This window comes from Eschrichtius robustus, chromosome 5, assembly GCF_028021215.1.
Source record: "Eschrichtius robustus isolate mEscRob2 chromosome 5, mEscRob2.pri, whole genome shotgun sequence".
Taxonomy (NCBI): domain Eukaryota; kingdom Metazoa; phylum Chordata; class Mammalia; order Artiodactyla; family Eschrichtiidae; genus Eschrichtius; species Eschrichtius robustus.
Genome location: NC_090828.1, coordinates 71,926,639 through 71,947,394, shown reverse-complemented (window position 1 = coordinate 71,947,394; position 20,756 = coordinate 71,926,639). Strand labels below are relative to the sequence as shown.

General features: G+C 39.5%; 1 protein-coding gene across 1 annotated transcript in view; it reads right to left on the bottom strand.

Moving 5' to 3' along the window:
- ITGB6 (integrin subunit beta 6) overlaps positions 1 to 20,756 on the bottom strand; it is a 69,632-nt gene that overhangs the window by 11,253 nt on the left and 37,623 nt on the right. Inside the window, exons 10-14 of the mRNA XM_068545024.1 lie at positions 15,834 to 15,968; positions 15,195 to 15,612; positions 8,347 to 8,569; positions 5,454 to 5,551; positions 268 to 387 (exon numbers count right to left, since the gene is read on the bottom strand). Of these exons, the coding sequence (XP_068401125.1) occupies positions 268 to 387; positions 5,454 to 5,551; positions 8,347 to 8,569; positions 15,195 to 15,612; positions 15,834 to 15,968 (994 nt within the window). The remainder of the gene's footprint in view (positions 1 to 267; positions 388 to 5,453; positions 5,552 to 8,346; positions 8,570 to 15,194; positions 15,613 to 15,833; positions 15,969 to 20,756) is intronic.

Here is a 20,756-nt window from a genome sequence, read left to right as displayed (position 1 = left end):
ATTTAATTGGTCCACCTTTCTACAATTCATCAGCCAGCTTTTGGGGATTGGTACAAGAACACTTCTCTTGTTCTTTGGTCTTAATAAGAGACATTGGAACATATCAAACCTTTCAACAGGTATCTTTCAGCCATTGGGAAAGTAGAGGCACTCCATCAAAATTTGGAAATGTCTTTCCTGGCAAGCTACCCAGAGCATCTTTCTGGTTGTTTTCTCCTCTCCCGTGTAATATCTCTTACCACTGGCAAGGGAAGGCATGCCACCCACCTTTCTCATTAATGCTGTGAATGATGGTTTTCCCTTCGTTATCTGTAGTTATTAGGAATGTAATAAGACATTCATTTTCTCCTCGCAGAGAACAGGAAACAGAACTATCCTTTGAGAAATCTGTAGATAAAAGAGTCATTCATTAGGTTAAATGAGATTCCAAAAGAGATTTTTTTTAAAGCAAAGTAGCACTGAGTTTTATTATACAAATAGGAATTTTCAACACTGCAGAATAGGAATAGAAAGGACATAGCATTTTCCCTACCCACTGAGGTTTTAGTTTCTACTCCTGTTCCAGAAGAACAGTTCCAGGTGTGGTCAATCAGGACTGACCATCGAATGCACCCATCAAAATGATGGTGGTAGGATTTCAGTAGAGTCAAGTACTTCAAGGCAGGTACGCTTAGCTGTCTTGGGAATAGAATGGCTCTGATTATGGTAATGAGAAAGCTATACGTTCTCCTTGGCTGAGAGCATCTGGGAGGAAGCTGAGATTATATTTCAGAAAGGGACTACACAGTCCAAACTGATAGTGGTATTTCTAAAGGGGCCTTTCCCACAATGGCATAGTCAAGATTGCTGGCCACGTATTGTCAAAACAGTAAATATAAATTAATATGAGGAAATGGAAATTGAAGTGTTATGTAGCTCAGGGACCATCAGGATAAAGGTAAATCCCAGAATAAAAGGAAACCAGGGGCTTCCCTGGTGGCACAGTGGTTGAGAGTCTGCCTGCCAATGCAGGGGACACGGGTTCGAGCCCCGGTCGAGGAAGATCCCACATGCCGCGGAGCAACTAGGCCCGTGAGCCACAACTACTGAGCCTGCGCGTCTGGAGCCTGTGCTCCGCAACAAGAGAGGCCGCGACAGTGAGAGGCCCGTGCACCGCGATGAAGAGTGGCCCCCGCTCGCCACAACTAGAGAAAGCCTTCGCACAGGAACGAAGACCCAACACAGCCAAAAATAAATAAATTAATTAATTAAAAGGAAAAAAAAAAAAAGGAACAATTACTAAAACTTAAAAAAAAAAAAAAAAAAAAGGAAACCAGGATGACAGTTGGCCTACCACTCAGTATAGCCCTTTTCTCAATTAAAAAAAAATTCAGTTTTCCTCAAATCTTTTCCAAGTAGAAGAAAAATTTTGAGCTTATTCAAGAAACAGAAAATGAATGTCATGACAGAAATTGATAATATAGTAAAATGGTCAGTCTAAGATGCTAATACTATTTATGAGCCATTTTAGTGATCTGGCACCTATACCAAAATTATGTAGGATTTTTCTAATTAAAAAAAAAAACTTGCTTAAAGTTCTCCTATCTTCTAAGTTAGAGACTTTTAAATGATACTGTTACAAACACTTTTTTTCAGAAACCTGTAAATAGAATGACCTTTTGCTGTTATCCTAAAATTTTAAGACATATGATCCAAAATTAGTGTATTATGACACAATGGGTCAGAATACAAAACTGGGACTGTCCCAGATAATCTTGGACATAGTCTTGTTAGACCTATAACTTTTCTCATTAGCTTCAACATAAAAAGATTTTAATAAAACAGAATCTACATGTGTTCCTCTGGTTCTAACAAAGAAAAATTAAATAATAGTCTATCTTTTGGTTCAACAATGCTATAGCCATAGCAAGATAGAAAATTAAGTTGTTTTTGCATTTAATTTATAACATCTCATGCCAGAGTCTGTAAGAAGCACGTCTGTATTATCTATCACAACAGGGACTAGTAAAACATTTGGCATTATTAATAAGATTCCAGAGGATAAATTTAAGAGAACAAACTGTCTCTGAATCCATTAGAAGCATCTACTTACATAGGAATGTTAAGAAATCTAATTACAAATTATTCTCATCTGGTCCTAAATGTTTACCATCATCTAAATCACCTCAGAGTTCTGCAGTGATGGATTCCAGGGACCCACCCTGGCTATTCTGATTCTAGAAGTCCGTGGTTTGGACAGGAGCTTGCATTTTAGTGAATTGTTAATAGTGTTTTTAATGAGGTGATTCTGATGAAGAGGTTTGGGCACCTCTGGGCAGCACTTGATTAGTGAAGTTTGTGTTATTTCATGTGTTTGACAGCAACAGAACTGTATATATAATTCATACTTTGGTCATTTTTGGATGACCTCCACCACATATTCTCCTACCAAACCATTCAGTTAGCTAGGATTCATGAAGTCTCCGGGAATATGCTTTTTTTTGTTTTGGAGTGTTTTTTTCCTTCCCTCCCCGTCTCTGCCGTGACAGTGGACACCCGCCCTCTTCCTCTCAAACTTACTTAATGGAACATTTTATTCTCAGGTAGAAAATATGTGGACAGCTCATAATACTTCTTTCAGTAATATTAATCCTGCTTTTTTATTTTCCCTTAAAGAGCTACACTGAAGCACAGGGAGGCTTAATTTACTTGGCCAGGATTTTTAAAGTTTTAATGGAACTGCTAATATGACCTTTGAGTCACGACTCCCTTCTTGCTTTAATTACTTCACCACTCCTTTTCATGACTGTTATGACTCTAGATTTAGCCTGTTTTGTAGTGTTTGGGTATTAAAATGCATTATTGAATGTGCAGTGAAAAGGTCCAGCTTGGGCTGGAGATTTGCATAATTAGCTGCTAAGGTTTTCTTTTGTTGTTCATTAGAAATGGACCTTTCTTTTTTTTACCCACTTTTATGAGTGCTAGCAGTGCTGTTCTAGAATAATACGATGAAAATAAGATCTCAGGCAGTCCATGAAATCATACTTAGAAAATGAAGAAATGTGAGAATGGAGGTGAAAAGGCTGGGGTGTGGGAAGGTCCAGAAAAGATGTGGAAAATATAAACTGTCTGCACCATTGAATCAAGATAACCATGTGTTTAAGACCTCGCCTCTGGGGCTGAGGCAGTAGTTCTCAGAGAAAACAGTTTCCCAAGGGGGGAAAAAAAAAGAGTTCTGCGGGTCAGATAAGTTTGGGAATCCCTCCTTACTCTAATTCCTCCTTTTGCTTCTCCTGCAAATTCACAATGCATATTTAATTTAATATACATGACAACTCTCAGTCTTGCAAAGAAAACAAAAAGCTTAGCTTCCCATTTACAAAATTTATATGACCATGGGTGCTTTTGTCCATTTAACACTTTCAGAACTAGTGTTCCATGGAACACACTTTGAGTAACAATGCTCTAAGTACATGAATATTGGGATAAATTAAAAACTTCTACTTCAGTAAAATGGAATGAATAAAGTTAAACCGCATGTCCTTAGAAATACACAAGTCACCATAGCACAGGTGAGGAATAATTTATTCAGATTATGAAGTTTATGGTTATCTTACTTTACTCTCCATGTCCTTATTAGGGGAAGAATGGGCTGATAAAAGACCCCATGGAAGAGCAAATATGTTGTGATAATTTCAAGATGATATGATCAATAACATAACTGGATGAGTAACTTGAAATAGGACTTATAAAAAGCCCCATTAGAAGAGTGACTTTTTTAATTCACAGGCTGACAAAGATAGTTTTTCTCTCGAATTAATCAAGATTAGTGCTTTAAATGGTACTAGTAATCCAATTATTATTTTTGATTTCTGAGTTAGAAAAAGTTGTAGTCCCCTATTTTGAAGGTAATTTAGTCGATTATACAAGAAGAATAATGCAAAAATTTTAAATGCCACTTGAGAATCTTGTCTTCCTCTCAAATCCAAGCATTTAAGATAACCTATACTCAGAAAACTGTGTATTTAAATATAGTAATTCCCTGTTCATGATTTACATGTTTCCAAGGTTTACTTCTTTTTTCCCCTCAGCACATTAGATTTCTCACGCTGCTAGTCAATTCAGTTCTAGTCATTTGCAGGGCATTTTCTGCAATTTTTTAGTCATTTCTTTAAAACACTTGGTAAATATCCCAACTGTTTGCTGTGAAATGAAGCCAGAAGGATATGCTGAGATTTTGTACTAGTTACTAACGTGGACAGGCCACAAATGCCACTTTACTCGGTGCTTTTACTGCATCTTACCTTCGGTATTAGTGTAAGGTACATACCGTCTTGTCCAATTTATGGCTATTTGGCATATTTATCTGAGGCACCAGAAAAGCACAGGCGAGGGGTTTCATGAGCGCTAATCACGCCCGTCCATACAGGGCTATTTAACTGTGCACGGTCAGAAACCTCAATTTTAAAACAATGTTGGTAATTTTCAAAACAATATAACTATCACTAACTTATTTCACTTTGGAAATGGATTAATTTCTGTATTCTAGCTTCGTCTATTCAAGATACATATCCTAGAGGGTCATAAATTATCGTCTTGGTTATTCCACTCCTCCTGAGATGCACCGTGGCGGTGTCTCCGAGGCGTGCAGAACAACGTCCCTACCTGAGCGGCAGGATAAGGCAGGGAGTTCGTGATGATGGAAAAACAAATCCCCCCAGATGGTCCCTTTGGGAGAAGTCAGTCATCGGCTTTGTTTTAAAGTTCACAAGTTATTTCTTAAATGCCTTCCCAGATAAAATACAACCAATTTACAGATTTGAGATAACATTTTGCCATTAGAAAGAATCTGATTTTAAGTAAGTAACTTCAAAAACGGCAGGTGGAAGCAAGAGCAGAGTTTGCTTAGCAGTTAAAGGTAACAGGTCCTTCTTGTAGTTTGGGACCAAGGCAACAGGGAATTAAGGATGACGATGTAACGCCCATGTTTGGAAAGCTGGGAGTAAGAGCATATGGAGGGGAGGGCAGGAAAAATGGCCACTAACCAGAAACTGCCTGGTGTCTGAGAGTTGCTGTCAGAAAACCCATATTATACCTTACTTTGTCCTATCGTGAAATAAGGTAATCGGACGATAGAGGATGATTTCAGGTTAGGAGGTTAACATTTAGCTATTTCTTCAATTTTCCACTCTTCTAATTCAAAAACATATAGCATTCTGGAATTCTCTCCAATTGCATGTGTTAAGCAGAGATGAATTTGCAACAAAGCAAATAGCATTGCCGGGACTTTAAATTGCTTGTCTCCCAAACCATCAAGTCTTTAGCCTTCTGGAATGCATTTACTCTTAAAAATGAAGGCGAGTGAATTAACACCCTAGTACAAATGAAGTCGAGCTACTGAAAAGCCCTCCACCGAGTTTCTGCCTCTCCAAAACTGTGCAAAGGAAAGGAAAGCAATTTCAAACAAGTAGAACCTTCTTCTTCATTGATGGTCGCACCAGCTAATTTGCATTTGTCAACACAGTCTTCTCGGGCCTGGCCATCTGCAGACAGGTAGCATTCAATGCAGCTCCTGTGAACATTATTCAACAGAGTTGATCAGTTTGTGTTGGTGGAAAATAGATACGCAGCTGGGATATTGCTTTAATGCCGTTACTATGGTTCTGGCTATAGGAGTGTCTCAGAGAGGATATTGTGTTTCGTTACTTTCAGAAAGATGGTTGGGTGATGTCCAAGAGGAAACTGCTTTATTCTGAATTCCATTCAGTAATCAGTGTTCCCTGAGCCAGTCTTGATAATAGCTACTATCCTCATTCATCTGTACTGATTGCTTCTGATTGGTTAGATTAAAATTTTTTTTCCCCAACAACAACAAAAAATCCAATTATTTTGGTATTTGATTTAGCTATATTTTCATTAAACATTTTCCTGGGAAGGGTTTATGGTACTAAAATATGATTAGAGACTAGACAAAGTGTGACTTTCTTAATAGAAATGGTCTGTGTTTAACAAGAATTCCAAGAATTCTCATATGTCCTGAATGACTATTTTAAAGATTCACTTTTCTGTAATTCTTTTGAATGCGTCCAAGCCTTGATAAGGGTATTTTCAAAAGCTGAGGATTACAGCCTGGATCCTCATTAATGCAGGTTTTTAAATAAAGGATTGCTACTTATAGAAAAGTATATTTCCAAGAACATAGCCCAGGAATTAAGCTACTCTAATGATGTCTATACAGGAAAGTAAAGCTTAGACCCTGAATTAATCTTGTGCTGAAAATCACGTTACAGCTGGATAGTGTTTGGAGTCACCCAAAGCTGCAAAAATTTTCTTACTGTGGGCACGCATTATGCTGGCCCAGGAAAGGTATGCTCCTCTAAGTGCTGGAAACATTCCCCACGCCCACCATGCCTCAGCAAATCTCAGCTGAAACAGCACTTCCTTAGGCAAGCCTTCCCTAATCCTTATCAGTTAGTTCCCTTGTAGTGGAAGCCTCTGAATTCCTCTGCTGGAAGGGTTTAGGAGCAGCAATCTATGTGGAGTAGGGATAGCAATCTTACCTGGAAGTTGCCTTTGCACAGCAAACACACTGCACTTATCTGGGTTATATATTTACTTGGAGTGGTTTTGCATTGGGGCTGCTGGAGATTGCGGAAGCCCTTAAAAGCTCTACCCCTTTGTGCATCCCACTGATGGCTGCCCGAGCTAGTCTGGTAGCTTTATCTCCTGCCATATAGTTCCACCACACCCTCTCTATCCCTTATTGTAACTGTTAGCCCAGATATCATTATAATTACTTTATAAAATGTTCTGCCTTTCCCAGTAGATGCTCAGCAGCTGTGACAGCAGGAAGTATAACTGTTTCAGTATCACCGTATGTCTACGGCCTAACATGACTCCTGGCCTATAGTAAGTACTTAATACCTATTTGATAAATAAGTGCACGAAAGAATAAATAGAATGGTTTCATCTCAAAACTAACAAACACCAAGGGGATCACTCTACCCGATTTCTCAAATTCAAACTACTTGGACTATTAATTTCATGTCTTATAAACCAGATTTAAGATTGAATCATGTTTGACAAAGAAAACAAACTTCTGGTTACCAAAGGGGAAAGGGGAAGGGGAGGGATACATTAGGAAGTTGGAATTAACATATACACACTACTATATATAAAATAGATAAACAACAAGGATTTACTGTATAGCACATGGAACTATATTCAATATCTTGTAATCACCTATAATGGAAAAGAATCTGAAGGTGAACACCTAAAACTAACACAACATTGTAAATCAACTATAGTTAAATAAAAAAATTTTTCAAAGAAGATTGAATCATGTTTACAGAGAAGATAAAATAGAAAAATAATAGAAGAAATACCTTGAAATGACATTTTATACTAAATTCTATTCAAGTAAGTCTAACCTTGTGCCCGTGCTTCTCTTGGCATATGTCCAGGCACAGTGACAGAGAAGTTTTGACACCTGAATAGTGAGCAACCACTGAGTGAATATTGATAATATTGATTTTCTTACTTTGTTTACATTGGAAATGCACATGTCCCCATTTTAGGTACCAGAGTTAATGAAAGTATGAACTGCTTAAGCACGTTTGCTGTATAATACATTATACCTGCAATGTCCTAACACAGCCAATTTGGAGATTTGCTTCACTTAACCTGCAAATGTTGCCCCGCTTCCATTAAGAAGTTAGCTGCCAAGCAAAGAAACTTTTTTGTTTTTTCTGGAAAATAAAAACAATGTGGTTGTTTTGGTGCTGTTGTTGTTCACATTGTATAAAAGAAAGTGTCAGTCACAACAGCAGTGTAGAATGACAACCAAAGAAAGGTGCCAAAGAGCAGGAGTGGTAAAGAAGAGGGAAGGAATGGAAAGCCAAGATCATCTTTCTGCCTCTTTGCCTTTATGAGTTTATAGATAGGAATGAATCAGTAAGGTCAGGCTATAAACGTCTAGATAAGAAAGAAGCTTGTCTGTTTCCCTTAAAAAAGTACTGAAGGTGAGTGTCCTCCGTCTCCCCCCAGGGCATTCCTGATGTGTGGTTGGTACTGTAAGGGAGAGACTATCGATGTTATCAGCGTGGGACATCAGCTCAGCTTCCGCGCTAGGCTTTCTTGCAGAAATGTGACTTTGTGGTCCTGGATCATCAACGCTGAGAGGCAAGGGAGAGGCTGACGTTCCAGGCTGACGATCGCAGGGGCCCTGCGGGTTTGTGTGTTTTGATGGAGGCTTGGAGACCAAAGCCAGCAAGAGCAATCTGAGGTCTGAGTGTATAAAATGTCATTATAACTTTGATCACCATGAACCCTATGGGCAGGAAGGACTGGTGAGTGTAGAGACATTACCATTTAGAGTTACAGGGATCGCCGCAGGTGGGACAACGTTCGCAGGTGGGTCCCGAGGCTCCGGGGTTCGTGCAAACGCACTTGCCGCACACACAGCCCCCTCGCCCGCTGCAGAGCGCCCCGTCTTCGGAGATGCAGGGCTCCGTGCTGGTGGTGCAGTTACAGTACTCGCCCGTCCAGCCGCTCCTGCACACGCAGTCGCCGCAGTCACAGTCGCCGTTATCTGCAAAACAAAGCCCTGGGTTTCTTAGGGCTAAAGCCACTTCCGGATCTTGGGGGCCATCTTTTCTCTTTGAACGCCATCAAAAAGACTGAAGAAAAAAACGAGAAAAAAAGTGAGTGCGTGTGTGTGGGTGCGGGGGCGGGGGGGAGTGAGCGTAGATAGATTTTATGGAACGTACTTTGCGAGCTGTGTATATTCATTGATCTGGTCTCTTAACTGAACCAACTTGATTGCCTGATGTTATATCAAACAGAATTTATAACCAGATGAAATAAGAGAATCCAGAAACCTATAATAGCTACTTGGTGTGTGTGTGTGCAAGTATGTGTGTGTATATACAGCTGGCGCTTGACCAACGCATGGGTTGGGGCACTGACCACCACCCCCCCGCCCCACTCTCACCCCTCCCCCCAGGCCAGAATCTGAGGATAACTTTGGACTCCCTCAACTCTTAACTACTAACAGCCTCCTGTTGACTGGAAGCCTTACTGATAACGTAAACAGTTGATTAAGACATATTTTGTATGTTATATGTATCATATACTGTATACTTACAATAAAGTGAGCTAGAGAAAAGAAAATGTTGTTAAGAAAATCATAAGGAAGAGAAAATACATTTACAGTACTGTACTGTATTTATCAATGCCGTAAATTTACAAGACGAATCGTCTGGCAGTACCTACATCAATATTGTCTTACGACACTGTAGATATTATACAAATTACTAACATTAGACATCAAAAATGAAAAGATAATGTGAAAAAGAAATTCATATCTATTTACAGATATAGCTATTTGTGCCTTGATAACGAAGAAGCAGCAATATGATTGCTTTACGGTAGCCTAGTATAATTGATATAATTGCTTCCCAGTAGCCTAGCCTATACACCAACGAATGAATTGTTAAAAATGTTTATGGCATACAGCATTATAGACATATTCATATAGAAGCATGATTACATTTTCTAAAAAACCGCTTACCTGTAGTGGTAGGCTGATATGCAGTTTCTCCAATTATGAGAACGGCATACTGTACAGTAATATAATGCTTTGAAAGCAAAGTTATAAAACAGTAAGAAAACTAACACATTATTAACTTTATCTTAAATATCACTCACCTTATGCCTATGTAAGAATAGACTACTATCTATATATACTGTATGCATTCATGACATACCTAAATATTTTTTCGATATTTCTGGCTATGCAGTTCATCTGTGAGTATTTTCAAATTGTTGCAAATCTCCAAAAATTTTTCCAATATATTTATTGAAAAAAAATCTGCATGTAAGTGGACCCATGCACTTCAAACCCGTGTTGTTCAAGGGCCAACTGTGTGTGTGTGTGTGTATATATATATATATATATATATATATATATATATATATATATGTAGTTTTTTAAAGTTTTTGCTTTCAATTAAGGTGCCATAGGATAGAGATACAAGATAGACTTTAGTAACCCCACCTCTACATCACTCAAGCTGAGTAATCATGAAAGCCTCATCTATAAAGTAGAGGGAATAAAAGCTGCTTCCAATGGTTGTGGCCAGATGAGATAATGTGTAAATCTCCTAGCTTTGTATTCACCAACTAGATGTCCTACAGGCATACAGTGAGTGCCCAACAAATTCATTTATTTAACAAATTTTAATTGAGCATATATCATGTGCCAAAGATTGTTTTAGGCTTGAGGATACAAAATTAAATAAGACAAGGTGGCTGAGCTTATAGCTTAGTCTAGGAGACGGGCAAATAGATACTACTGCTAATAAGTACAACGTGATAAATGCCATACACACAGAGGAAGTTTCCAAATTAGACAAGAGATTTGGGGAAGTTTCCAGAGGAAGTGATGCTTGAGCTGAATTTGGAAGATAAGGATAGAAGATAGAAGAAGAGGGTTACGTGCATTATAAGCAGAGAAAAAAGCATAGGTAAATGACAGAAGTGTGTAACCATGTGACCTGCTTAATACCCATAGTAAAGTCACATGAATAAAGCCAAAGGTGCGTATGGGGTGTCCGTGAGGATAGGAGGAAAAGGTCAACAAAAATCAGAAATCACATCATGAAAAGCTTTATGGACTAAAGTAAGAGGTTTTATCCTGAAAGTTATGCAATTTTAAGTAAGGGAGAGACCTGGAGAGATAGATATGTGTCTAGAAATGTCCTGGCATCAGTAGAGAGGGTCAAACTAGACACAGAAAAGCAAGTAAGGAGGTTCTCCCAGCAATAGAGGCAAGAAGATATGAGGCCCTGAACAGTGTCCATGGGAATGGAGAGGAAAGGGGATGAAATTCACGGCATGGGATGCCCAGGGCGGAGGTCGGGCGGGGGAAGAGAGAGGATGGAATCCTTCACAGGTCACCCCCCTGGGCTGCTAGCTGGATGGGGCGGCTGTTTAGTGCCCTGGAATGGAAGTAACTCATGCGGTGCCTTCTCCCCAGTGCCTGGCACAGAGAATGCTTAATTGTTAAATGAATAGATTGTTCTGAGGCAGAGGAGGAAGAGCAGCTTAGGATGGGGAAGATGATGAGTTCATTTTTGGTTCTGTTGAGTTTGAGGGACCCATGGGTGGTTGAATACGTGTATATAGCCCTGAAGTTTGGGGCTTGGAATCCACCCAGGGATAGATGGCAGTTGAAGCTGATGTGGACGAGATCATCTAGGGCAAGCAGGTAGAGTGAGGAAATCCCTAGAGAGCATCAGCATTTAAAATGTAATCAGAGAAAGGGATCCTCACAGAAGAGGCTGAGAGACAAGAGGGGCTCCTGAAGAACTGGCCACATAGTAGTGTCTGAACTACTATAAAATGTTAAATAAAGTGTTTCAGGTAATGGGCTTGTGTGTCCTTTCATAATATTTTTTGGGTGCCTGCCATGCCCAAGATCCTAAATTGGCTTTTGCTGTTCCAAACAAACAGTATTTACTTACAAATTTCGTAACTGACACTTTTCTTCAGAAAGGGAAATGTGCACCAGCCATCGCCTCCCAAGTTTTGCTCTCTGGCAACATTCCAAAGGCATGTGGGCATGGTGGCGGTGGTTGAGTATGTAGTGGGTGAGTGCACAGGTGTAGAGCCAGACAGCACATGTTTGGGTCCTGGCTCTGGTACGGGCTGGGCCAAGTTGGGAAAATTACTCAACCTTTCTATGCCTCAGTTTCCTCATTGGTAAGGAGGGGTTATTAATAGCACTACTTCATCGGATTGTTATGATGATTACTTGAGATAATATATAACAATGTTTAGAACAGTGCTTGGCCCACAAATAAGCAATATATAAGTTATTATCATTACTCCTAAACACTATCCAGTAAGAAGAATCTGATAGCAAAATTATCCATCAATATTAAAACTCCTGTAATTATACTGAAAACCAAACAGATGTAAAAGAAATCACAAGTGAGGCAGGTTTCCATTTGTAGGAGACGCTGCCATGTTCATTGTAGAAAGAAGGATTCTGGGTTTTCTCTTGTAAACTTTGGTCTAGAAGGTCGTTACTTTTCTATCTTCATGACCTGGCCTTAAGAGACATGGAGTAGGAAATCACAGAACAAAGGATAAACCACAAAGATTTTGAAGCTGGATTCTGACTTCTCCCTGTGTATGTGTACCTGTATCTATATCTATAACTATATCTATATTTATATATCTACATCTGTATCTGTATCTATATCTGTATCATCTATATATAGAGAGTAATATAGTAATTTGTACATATATATACTAAAAAGACTTACACTTCTCTAGTGAAAGATGAGTTGAAATTTATCTGGATCCATGACATTAAGACTGCATTTCATAACCTATTTAATTCATAATTGAACTAATTAATTCAAAGCTAAGAATAGGTTATTTAGGCCAAAACCATTCATTTAATTTTTATATGTAAGCTATCCTCTAAAGTACAATTGCTTTTTGTTTCTTCCTCAGCAAAAGGGGGAACTTACTTTCATGATAGGGGGTGATTTCCATATTGAAGTTTATTCTGAAAAATGTATACGGTATATAAATATTGTCAAATGAAATGTGCATTTCCAAAGGCTTTGAGAATGCCCAAGTGTATCACTGCATATAAGAATTACTTGGCAGAAATTTTAGAAAACCCTTCCAAGAGCTCCTTTCAGAACTTAGAAACCCTCCCTTTCTGTGGACCTTCCAGAACCATTAATCCAGTCACAAAAGTTGTTAATTGATATCCACAAACAACCAATTATCTAAGGTACCTGTTCATACAACAATAACAACAACAACAAAACTTCATAATGGCTTCATGTAGAGGCAAGATGATAACCAAAGATCAAGAAAAAATTATCAGGCTCTTTTGAGAGGGAGAGATCTTTCTGGAATGCCATTGACTGATAACTAAGTGCACAATGGCAGGAAGTTTTTTCTGTAATGCTGTTTGCCTGTTAGAGTTTCCAGTCTCTTAGAATCAAAATTTAAAAGACTAATGGAATTTGGGCAAGGGAAAAATCAATGGAGCGCTCTATCTTTGAGTGCTTACAGATGGATGGAAGAAGGTGCATCAAAAGAACATTGTGATAATGGCCGTTCAGAGAAGCAGCACATTGCAGAGTATGTTAGTTGTAAAATAAGTGAGATTTACACGAGATATAAGGCTGTAGCATAGTCAGGCCTCTGTGGCAAACAACAGCAACAATAGCGTGTGTGTTCACAAGGCCAGGATCAGTTTTATCCCTACACTAAGCACAATGCCAGGCACATAGTAGGTGCTCCATTGCCTTCGTTGACTTTGAATGATTGTACTTTTATTATACCTTTTAAAAGAGAAAGTTACTAATAATAGAGGAACATCCTTTGAGATGTTACTGAACACAAAAAAGCTTTCGAGAAACAGTCATGGTTGAGGATGGGAAAGTACACCAATGTATGAAGGAAATGGGCATTGGTGAAGTTTTCTGAGTCCCAATGAAAAGAAATTGTATTTTCTAAATAGAATTTCTTTAGCGATCACTGTATCTGATGCAAAGAGAGGCACTATTGTCAGACCACCTGAACTACAAATGCACAGATCAAGTTGACTCTGAATTTATGTCCGTCCACATGCGTGACACAAAATAAACTGAAAGACCATTAAGAAATGGGAAGAACTGTGTTGTTGAACACAACCCATCGATTTACACAGCCTTAGACCTCTGACTTCAGATCTAAAGGGTGAAATACAGGTGGGGTCATAATTGCTGTTATACTGTATTCGATTACACTTCGGATTTTTTTTTTTTTGAAAGGCAATTTCAAATGTCTTAAGCACATATTTTATTAAAGATTTCTATTAGAAATGCAATCTGGGGTTCCGCTGAATAGATTTTTTTCGAGACTTGGTGACGGCCTCTGGCTTCAGGCTGTGTTCTGTCTGCATCGTGTGAAAAGAAGACCAATGTGGGTTTGGAAACACACCCATTAGATAAGGCAAAACACCTTTGAATGAAAGGGGAGAGAAATGTGTCTCAATCTGGACAGACCCTAAACTTTTCACTCTTTGGTGGGGAAGAAAGAAGGCAGCCTCAGAGGAGTCTATTGGCAGCAACAGCAAGAGCCAAGAAATGAAACGGAGGTGCACTTCTAAGGGTATCAGATGGTTTTCAAAGGCCTTTTCCCCTGAAAATCAGTCTCTTTTATATGTTCCTGACACTGTGGTTTGAAAACGTAACTTGCTTAGTTTTCTGTAAAGATAATGGCTTTCTGTTTTGAAAAGCTATCTGCTCACACACTGTGAAAAAAAAAAAAAAAAAAGACATGAGCTTAAATTCAGCAGTCAGTTACGATTGCAGTTGTAACACAAATCTGTATCATTTAAAAGTATATTAACACGTTTGTAATTCTTGTCTGACTAGATTGTACTTAAATATGTATGTGCATCTCTCAGAATGATTTTATAATAGTCATGTTATATGTAATATAGTTTTAAACTAAAGTGATTTTTACATCTACAAAGGATATTAGAACATAAATATTTCTGCTACTTAAAATTTTTCTCAGTCTCAAGAAATTCCAAGGATTTTTCACTTTTACCCTTTCCATAGCCTTCTTCGCATATGTCCTTATTCATCTTTATTATGCCCTGTGCCTAACCTAGTATCTGTTACATAACAGGTGTTTAATAAATATGCTTGGAGTGAATGAAGGCCCTGAAGGTCCATTTAGAATTTTTGTGTCCCTCGTCCTTTGCAGTATGCTCCTTAAGTAGCCTGGCTTTTTATCTTTCCAAAGTAATAAGCATTTAAGAGTTGAGTCAGATACCAAGAGCCTGATCCAGAATAGTCTGGAAGATAATGGAGTTCGATTACATGCAGTTTTGTGGCATCTGGGTAATAACCAAAGAGAAGGCATCCGTCTTTTACCTACTTACTCCCAGGGAAATAATAATAGAGACGTAAGTTCAGCTGGCAGAGATCTCACCCCTAGGGAATGTCAGAGCCAGAAAAAAACATAAGGGAAGATCAGTTACCTTAGTCTAAAGGTCAACCCCACTCAACTGATCAGCAAACATTTATTGAGCACCTACTGTGCCCAGGTGGCTGTGGAAGGTGCAAAGGATGCAAAGCCCTTCCTTGATACGTGCACAGTCGCCCTGTAAGGTGGATTTGGACATGGCCTACCTCCACAGAGCAGCCCCCTGTGTCTCACGCAGGAGAAATTGTCACACTGGCAGTAAGGGCCGTAAATGTCTCCATAGGGGGACAAGTGGCAGATGCACTGCCCGCAGTAGCAATCGCCTCTTCCGCTGCACGCGGGGAGTTCCGGGGCCTCCTTGCAGGAGTCGGTGCTCAGCGTGTCCTCCCCACACTCACAGTGAGGACCCATGTGGCCAGGGTGGCAGGCGCACACTCCACACTGGAAAGAGCCGTTCCCGTTGCTGCATCTGGAGCTGTTCACCTCCACTTCCTTCTGACAGTCACAGCTGCATTCTGGACTGACAAGGATCTCCAGGGCGTCCCCCAGCCCCACAGGCTTTACGATAATGTGCCTGCTTCTTCTCTCACAGTTTGGTATACTCACAGTCACGTTGAACGAAGCCTGGAAAAAAAGAAAATACTAATTATCTTCTTCTAGCCACCAACATGCATGGGAAGAAACAAAGCTGCATGGGGATCAGCTTTGCGAAAGCATTTATTAGGAAATCTTTGAAAATCGCTTTTGAAATTCTTGAAAGGAAAAGTCCAGCTTCAGTGCACTAAGGTAACTTCTGACAGATCATCTAGATGTTTTTTCAGATGACCTATGGGCCGTCTACTTACTGTGTCTCCCACCTTCATGTGAGAGCATTTCTTTTGGTGTGGAAAGGGGGTCCCGGTGTTACAGACAGCTGTGAATGACAGGTTGAGTCCTTCTGTGTCTCCTAACACCTCCAGCTCCACCTCAGACCGGAGCTCCTTTAGATAAGAGATAAAGAGTTGAACGAAGTCACAACCAAAAAATAGAGCCAGAAGAGAAGAATCTGTGAATCATGTTCATTAAACAACAAATAAATAAAATTAAATTGGGTCTAAAAGAAATTCACCATATCACCAATCAAGCAAGAAAGCAAGCAATACACACACACACACACACACACACACACACATCATATTTTATCGAATCTAAGATGCCATCAATTATAAGATACACCATTATTTTATGACAATTAAACTATGACAAAATACCTCGAGATCGTTCGGCACTACATATGAATCAAACCTGTCCATCTATCATGGCTTTAAAAATTATTTTATCCATTTTGAGGGTTTGACAAATTTCTCCAGTCCTGAATTGCATTGCTTGGCATATAAAAGGCAAATCTTTTGCTTGTATTTCAGTAACAAAATATAACAATAGCTTGCTTTACTTGTATCCTAAGTATCATCATTTTTAGGTCCCATAAAGCAGCTGGTTGTTACTTTATAAGGAATACAGATCATTCCTCCAACAATGAATATTTGCTTCACTGATATCAGTATTTGCTTCCCTCTTATTCTGTTTTGGTACATTTCTGCACAAACAATAACTTTTCAGTATTGAGTCATAGTGCAAACTTGGAAGATATTTAAAAATAGCAATTGTACTCAACACTTACAATACCAACAGTGTGCTTAACGAATTGAAGTGACAATAATAACACATACAGTTACTGCCAAGTTTATACATGTGCAGACCATGAAAACTACATTGTGACTTCCATTCTATTGAAAGCATTGGTAAGACATGACTAATTATAAAATGTATCCCAATTTTAGAGATGTTAAAATGTGAGAGAAACTGTGCCTTGAAATCAGTGCTGGAATTTATAGAGTCCCTATTGTACATTTAGTATAGAGCCAGGTCTGGGGGAATGGGTATAAGACAGGATTTCTGCCCTCAAGATGATCATCTTGCTGAAAAAAATAAGGTGGAGCCAAGTGAAGCAGTTAACATACAACGTCAGTCAATGTACCATTAAATTAGAAAAAAAAATTGTGTAATACATAAGGGTTTGGGAGAGTTCAGGAAAGAGGGCGGTCAGTGAAGGCTGAAGTATTAGAAGACTGGTCCTTAATGGCTGTGTTGGATTTAGATGTGTGGAGGGGATGACAATGGTATTTCAGGCGAGGGGACCAAAAGAGAGAAAGCTCAGTGCCAGGAGTGGTACAGAATGGAGAAAAGAGAGGCTCAGCCCAATCCTGCACCCCTACTGTCCGGGGAGACACCAGACCACAAAGAGCCCTGAGGTTTGGAGAGATGAGTTAACACTTGCGGGAAATATTCCATGAAGCTTTTAAGCAGGGGCCTGATTTACTGAAAATGCAGCTGCAGGGAGGTTGTGTGGAAGGCATGTGCAGGACAGGCTAGAGGAGGGGACAGGAAGATTTAAGTCAAGGAGGCTGGCATGTTGCTGCATTCACCACGCCTGAGGCGTGAGGAGCAGGGACGCAGTGGCTGGGATATGCAATGACGGGGGTGGAAGAGGGGAAGTCTAGATACAGGGCGTGTGGGTTATGACCGAGGGGTACGTAAAGGCAACGTTTCCCAGGAGGAAGAATGTCAAGGAAGGGGAAGGGAGTGCTGTTATTGTGGGGAAAGCTAGTGTTATTATTCAGACCTTCTTTATTCCTCTTTCTTTTATAGAAGAGAAGTCTGTATTTGGGGGACTTCAAAACCAAATTATTTTTAAAAAACAGAATAAAAACAAATTGTAAAATACTATGAATTAAGTTATACTTCATCTAAAAGGATTTGAGTCCCTATACCCATTTCATTGATAGAATTTTAAAAGCATATTCTGCTTCAAACTTTCCTGAAGTATAATTTTGCCAACTGCATGTTACGATGACCCTGCCTTCCTCCTAATTCTAAGTTGCTGGCTGTAAATTCTAAGTCACTCCTCCTCCCTGCTTTGTTATTTGCCCCACATGGTCACTCCTTCTGTAGATGGGCACAGGCTGACTTTTCAGAATGTAGTCTTTGTCAGAGATTAAAGCGTCATTTCGCAGTCCTAAAGATTATTCCCATTGTGTCTTAAGATTTCAATTTCTGCCAATTTAGCATTAAAATATACCCTTTAAATCTGCTTTATCTCAACTAGTTACATTACCAGTTTATTCATTCAGAAAATATTTACTGAGTGTCCACTATGTACCAGACACTGTTCTAGGTGCTTGGGAAACAAAAACATCTAAAACAGCTTACCCCTTGACTGAGTTTATACTCCAGTGTGGGAAGACAGAAAGGAAACCACACAATAAATAAGAAAGTTATGTAGTACCAGGAAGGTGATAAATGCTATGGAAAAAAGTTAGGGTGGGATAATGAAGATTAAGAGAGTGTGGGCAGGGGGTATAGGCTACAATTTTTAAAAAGTGGTCAGAGTGGGATTCATTAAGAGGGTCACATTTCAAGAAGGTGAGAGGAAATTAGCCACGCAGATATACGTGAACAGAGTGTTTCAGGAAGAGGGTGCAGCCAATGCAAAGGCCCTAAGGCAGGACCCTGTCTGGATTGCTCTGGGAACAGAAGAGCGAGGAGGGCAGGTTTGCTGCACTGGAGCAGAATGAGAGGAGAGTAACGGGAGGTGAAGTCAGAGGTGATGGGGTGGAGGGGAACAGACCTGGTAGGGTCCTCGTAGGCTGTTATAAAGAATTCGGCTTTTACTCTACGTAAAATGAGAAAGCAATTAGGGTTACCAACAGAAGAGTCATAGGAGTTGACTTAACATGTTTAATGAAAATTCTGGCTGTTTTGTTGAAAATAGAATGTAGGAGACCAAAGGTGGAAACGGGAAATCTCATTTAGGAGGCTTTTGCAATAATTCAGGTGAATGAGGATGGTGGGTCCAACTAGGGTGAGGACAGTGGACGCAGCAATTGGATCAAACTCTAAATAAATTTGAGGGTAGAGTCAACAAGATTTTCTGATGGATTAAATGTACAGTGTAAAAGAAAGAGGGGGAGTCAAGGATCGTTTCAAGCTTTTTGGTCCTAGCAACATGAAGGACGGAATTGCCGTGAGTTGAGAAGGAGAAAACTATGGCGAAGTATGTTTGGGAGAGTCCAGGTTACTCTGCTGATTTGCCAACTAACATATCAACTGACACCTAGATCTCTCCATTTGGATGTTTACTAGAGAAATATAGCACGGTTGCTGGGCAGCATTGAGGGCCAGCTTGAAGTCTGTGATCATGAATTTAAAGTGAGACCCGGTAGCATGATTGTATGTTTTTCCCGTTCCCATTCAGCTGTGCAGAGTGGACAGTTGGATTCTACCAGGACCACTGTTGGCCAACCACCTCAAAGGAGTGATAAGGTGCAGGGGAGTTGAGAGTGTGTCTAAGGAGTGACCACAATGTTTGAATTGAAGCTGAGGGGGCAGGTGAGAGAGGACATCAAGGGGATGAGGAACTGTACACAGAGGACAGGGTCAATTAATTGGAGATCCTGATGGGTTGGAAGAAATATTAGGGGAACTAGCAAGAGTGAGGTGAAAAGATTGGAAATGGTGAGCAGAGAATGGATTGCATGTAATTGAGACTATCGGCAATGATCAGGTTTAAGGTATGACAAGAGCGTGAAGGTATGAGGAGGTAATTAAGAGGGAAGGGAACAAGATCATTTCAGAAGCAGAGTTCAAGAAACTGAGAGTCCAGGGAACGGGAAGGATCATATATATGTATACATATGGGCTGAAATCATCAAGAAATAAGACAGGAGTGGTGCTGGAGACAGTGGCACTGTGAACTAAACAAGAAATGAAGGATATGACCTGAAAGTTTGTAGATGACAGCAGTTAAGAGTAGTGAGTGACATAATCTAACCAAAATGAAGGAAATCTCAGCAATGATCTAATTGGAATATCATATTGCAAATTTCACCAGGAATATTTTAATGTGAATTTCCCAAAGAAAGGACATAAATGTTTGTATATTTCATCTTTTCACTCATTCATTTATTGAGCATATACTATGAACCAGGCAAAACAAAACAAAACAAAACAAGTCACTTACCTTCTGGAACTTAAATGCCAACAGAGGACCTTACCCTTGAGAGTATGGGTATTTCAGCAGCTTTTATTATGTGGTTAGGGAAGGAAGGAAAGTAGTGAATGATGGCCAGGTGAATACACATCTGGTATTTAAGGCTTTTTAAATGTCAATACAGCGCTGTAAAATACTGAGCTGAAGTTTATAGTCACTAATCATAAACACAAATTGTTTGCCTCTGCCCCACTACAAGTCAGAAGCATTTTATGTCTTCTCTCAATATAGTCTCTTTCCTTCTCTCTCTTTTTTATAGGTTGGAAAGAAATCTAGTCTATGGATCCCCATATTTTAAGGTCCTTTTAGGATACATTTAAAAAATAACACAACAGAAAAATAATTTGAACCAGTGCCAAGATCTGTTGCATACCTCACAGTGACTCATAGAGTTTCAATCATAACTCCAGAGCAAGATGGTTTGATATAAGAATACCAGACACTTCATATTTTTGAGACAGTAGAATAAAGACACAAGATTCACTTCAAATGTCTGATGTCTTGATTTCAACTACTTTGTAAATTATGTGAGTGATTGGGGATGTAAAGTGAGACATAAACTCTGACAGAGCAAGCAGGGGCACAGACAGGGCTGGTCAGACAGGAGGGGAAATATTTTTGACAATTCACTGTTTTCTTCTTTGCTTAACTCCTTTGAAAATATTAGTGGCCAGCACTT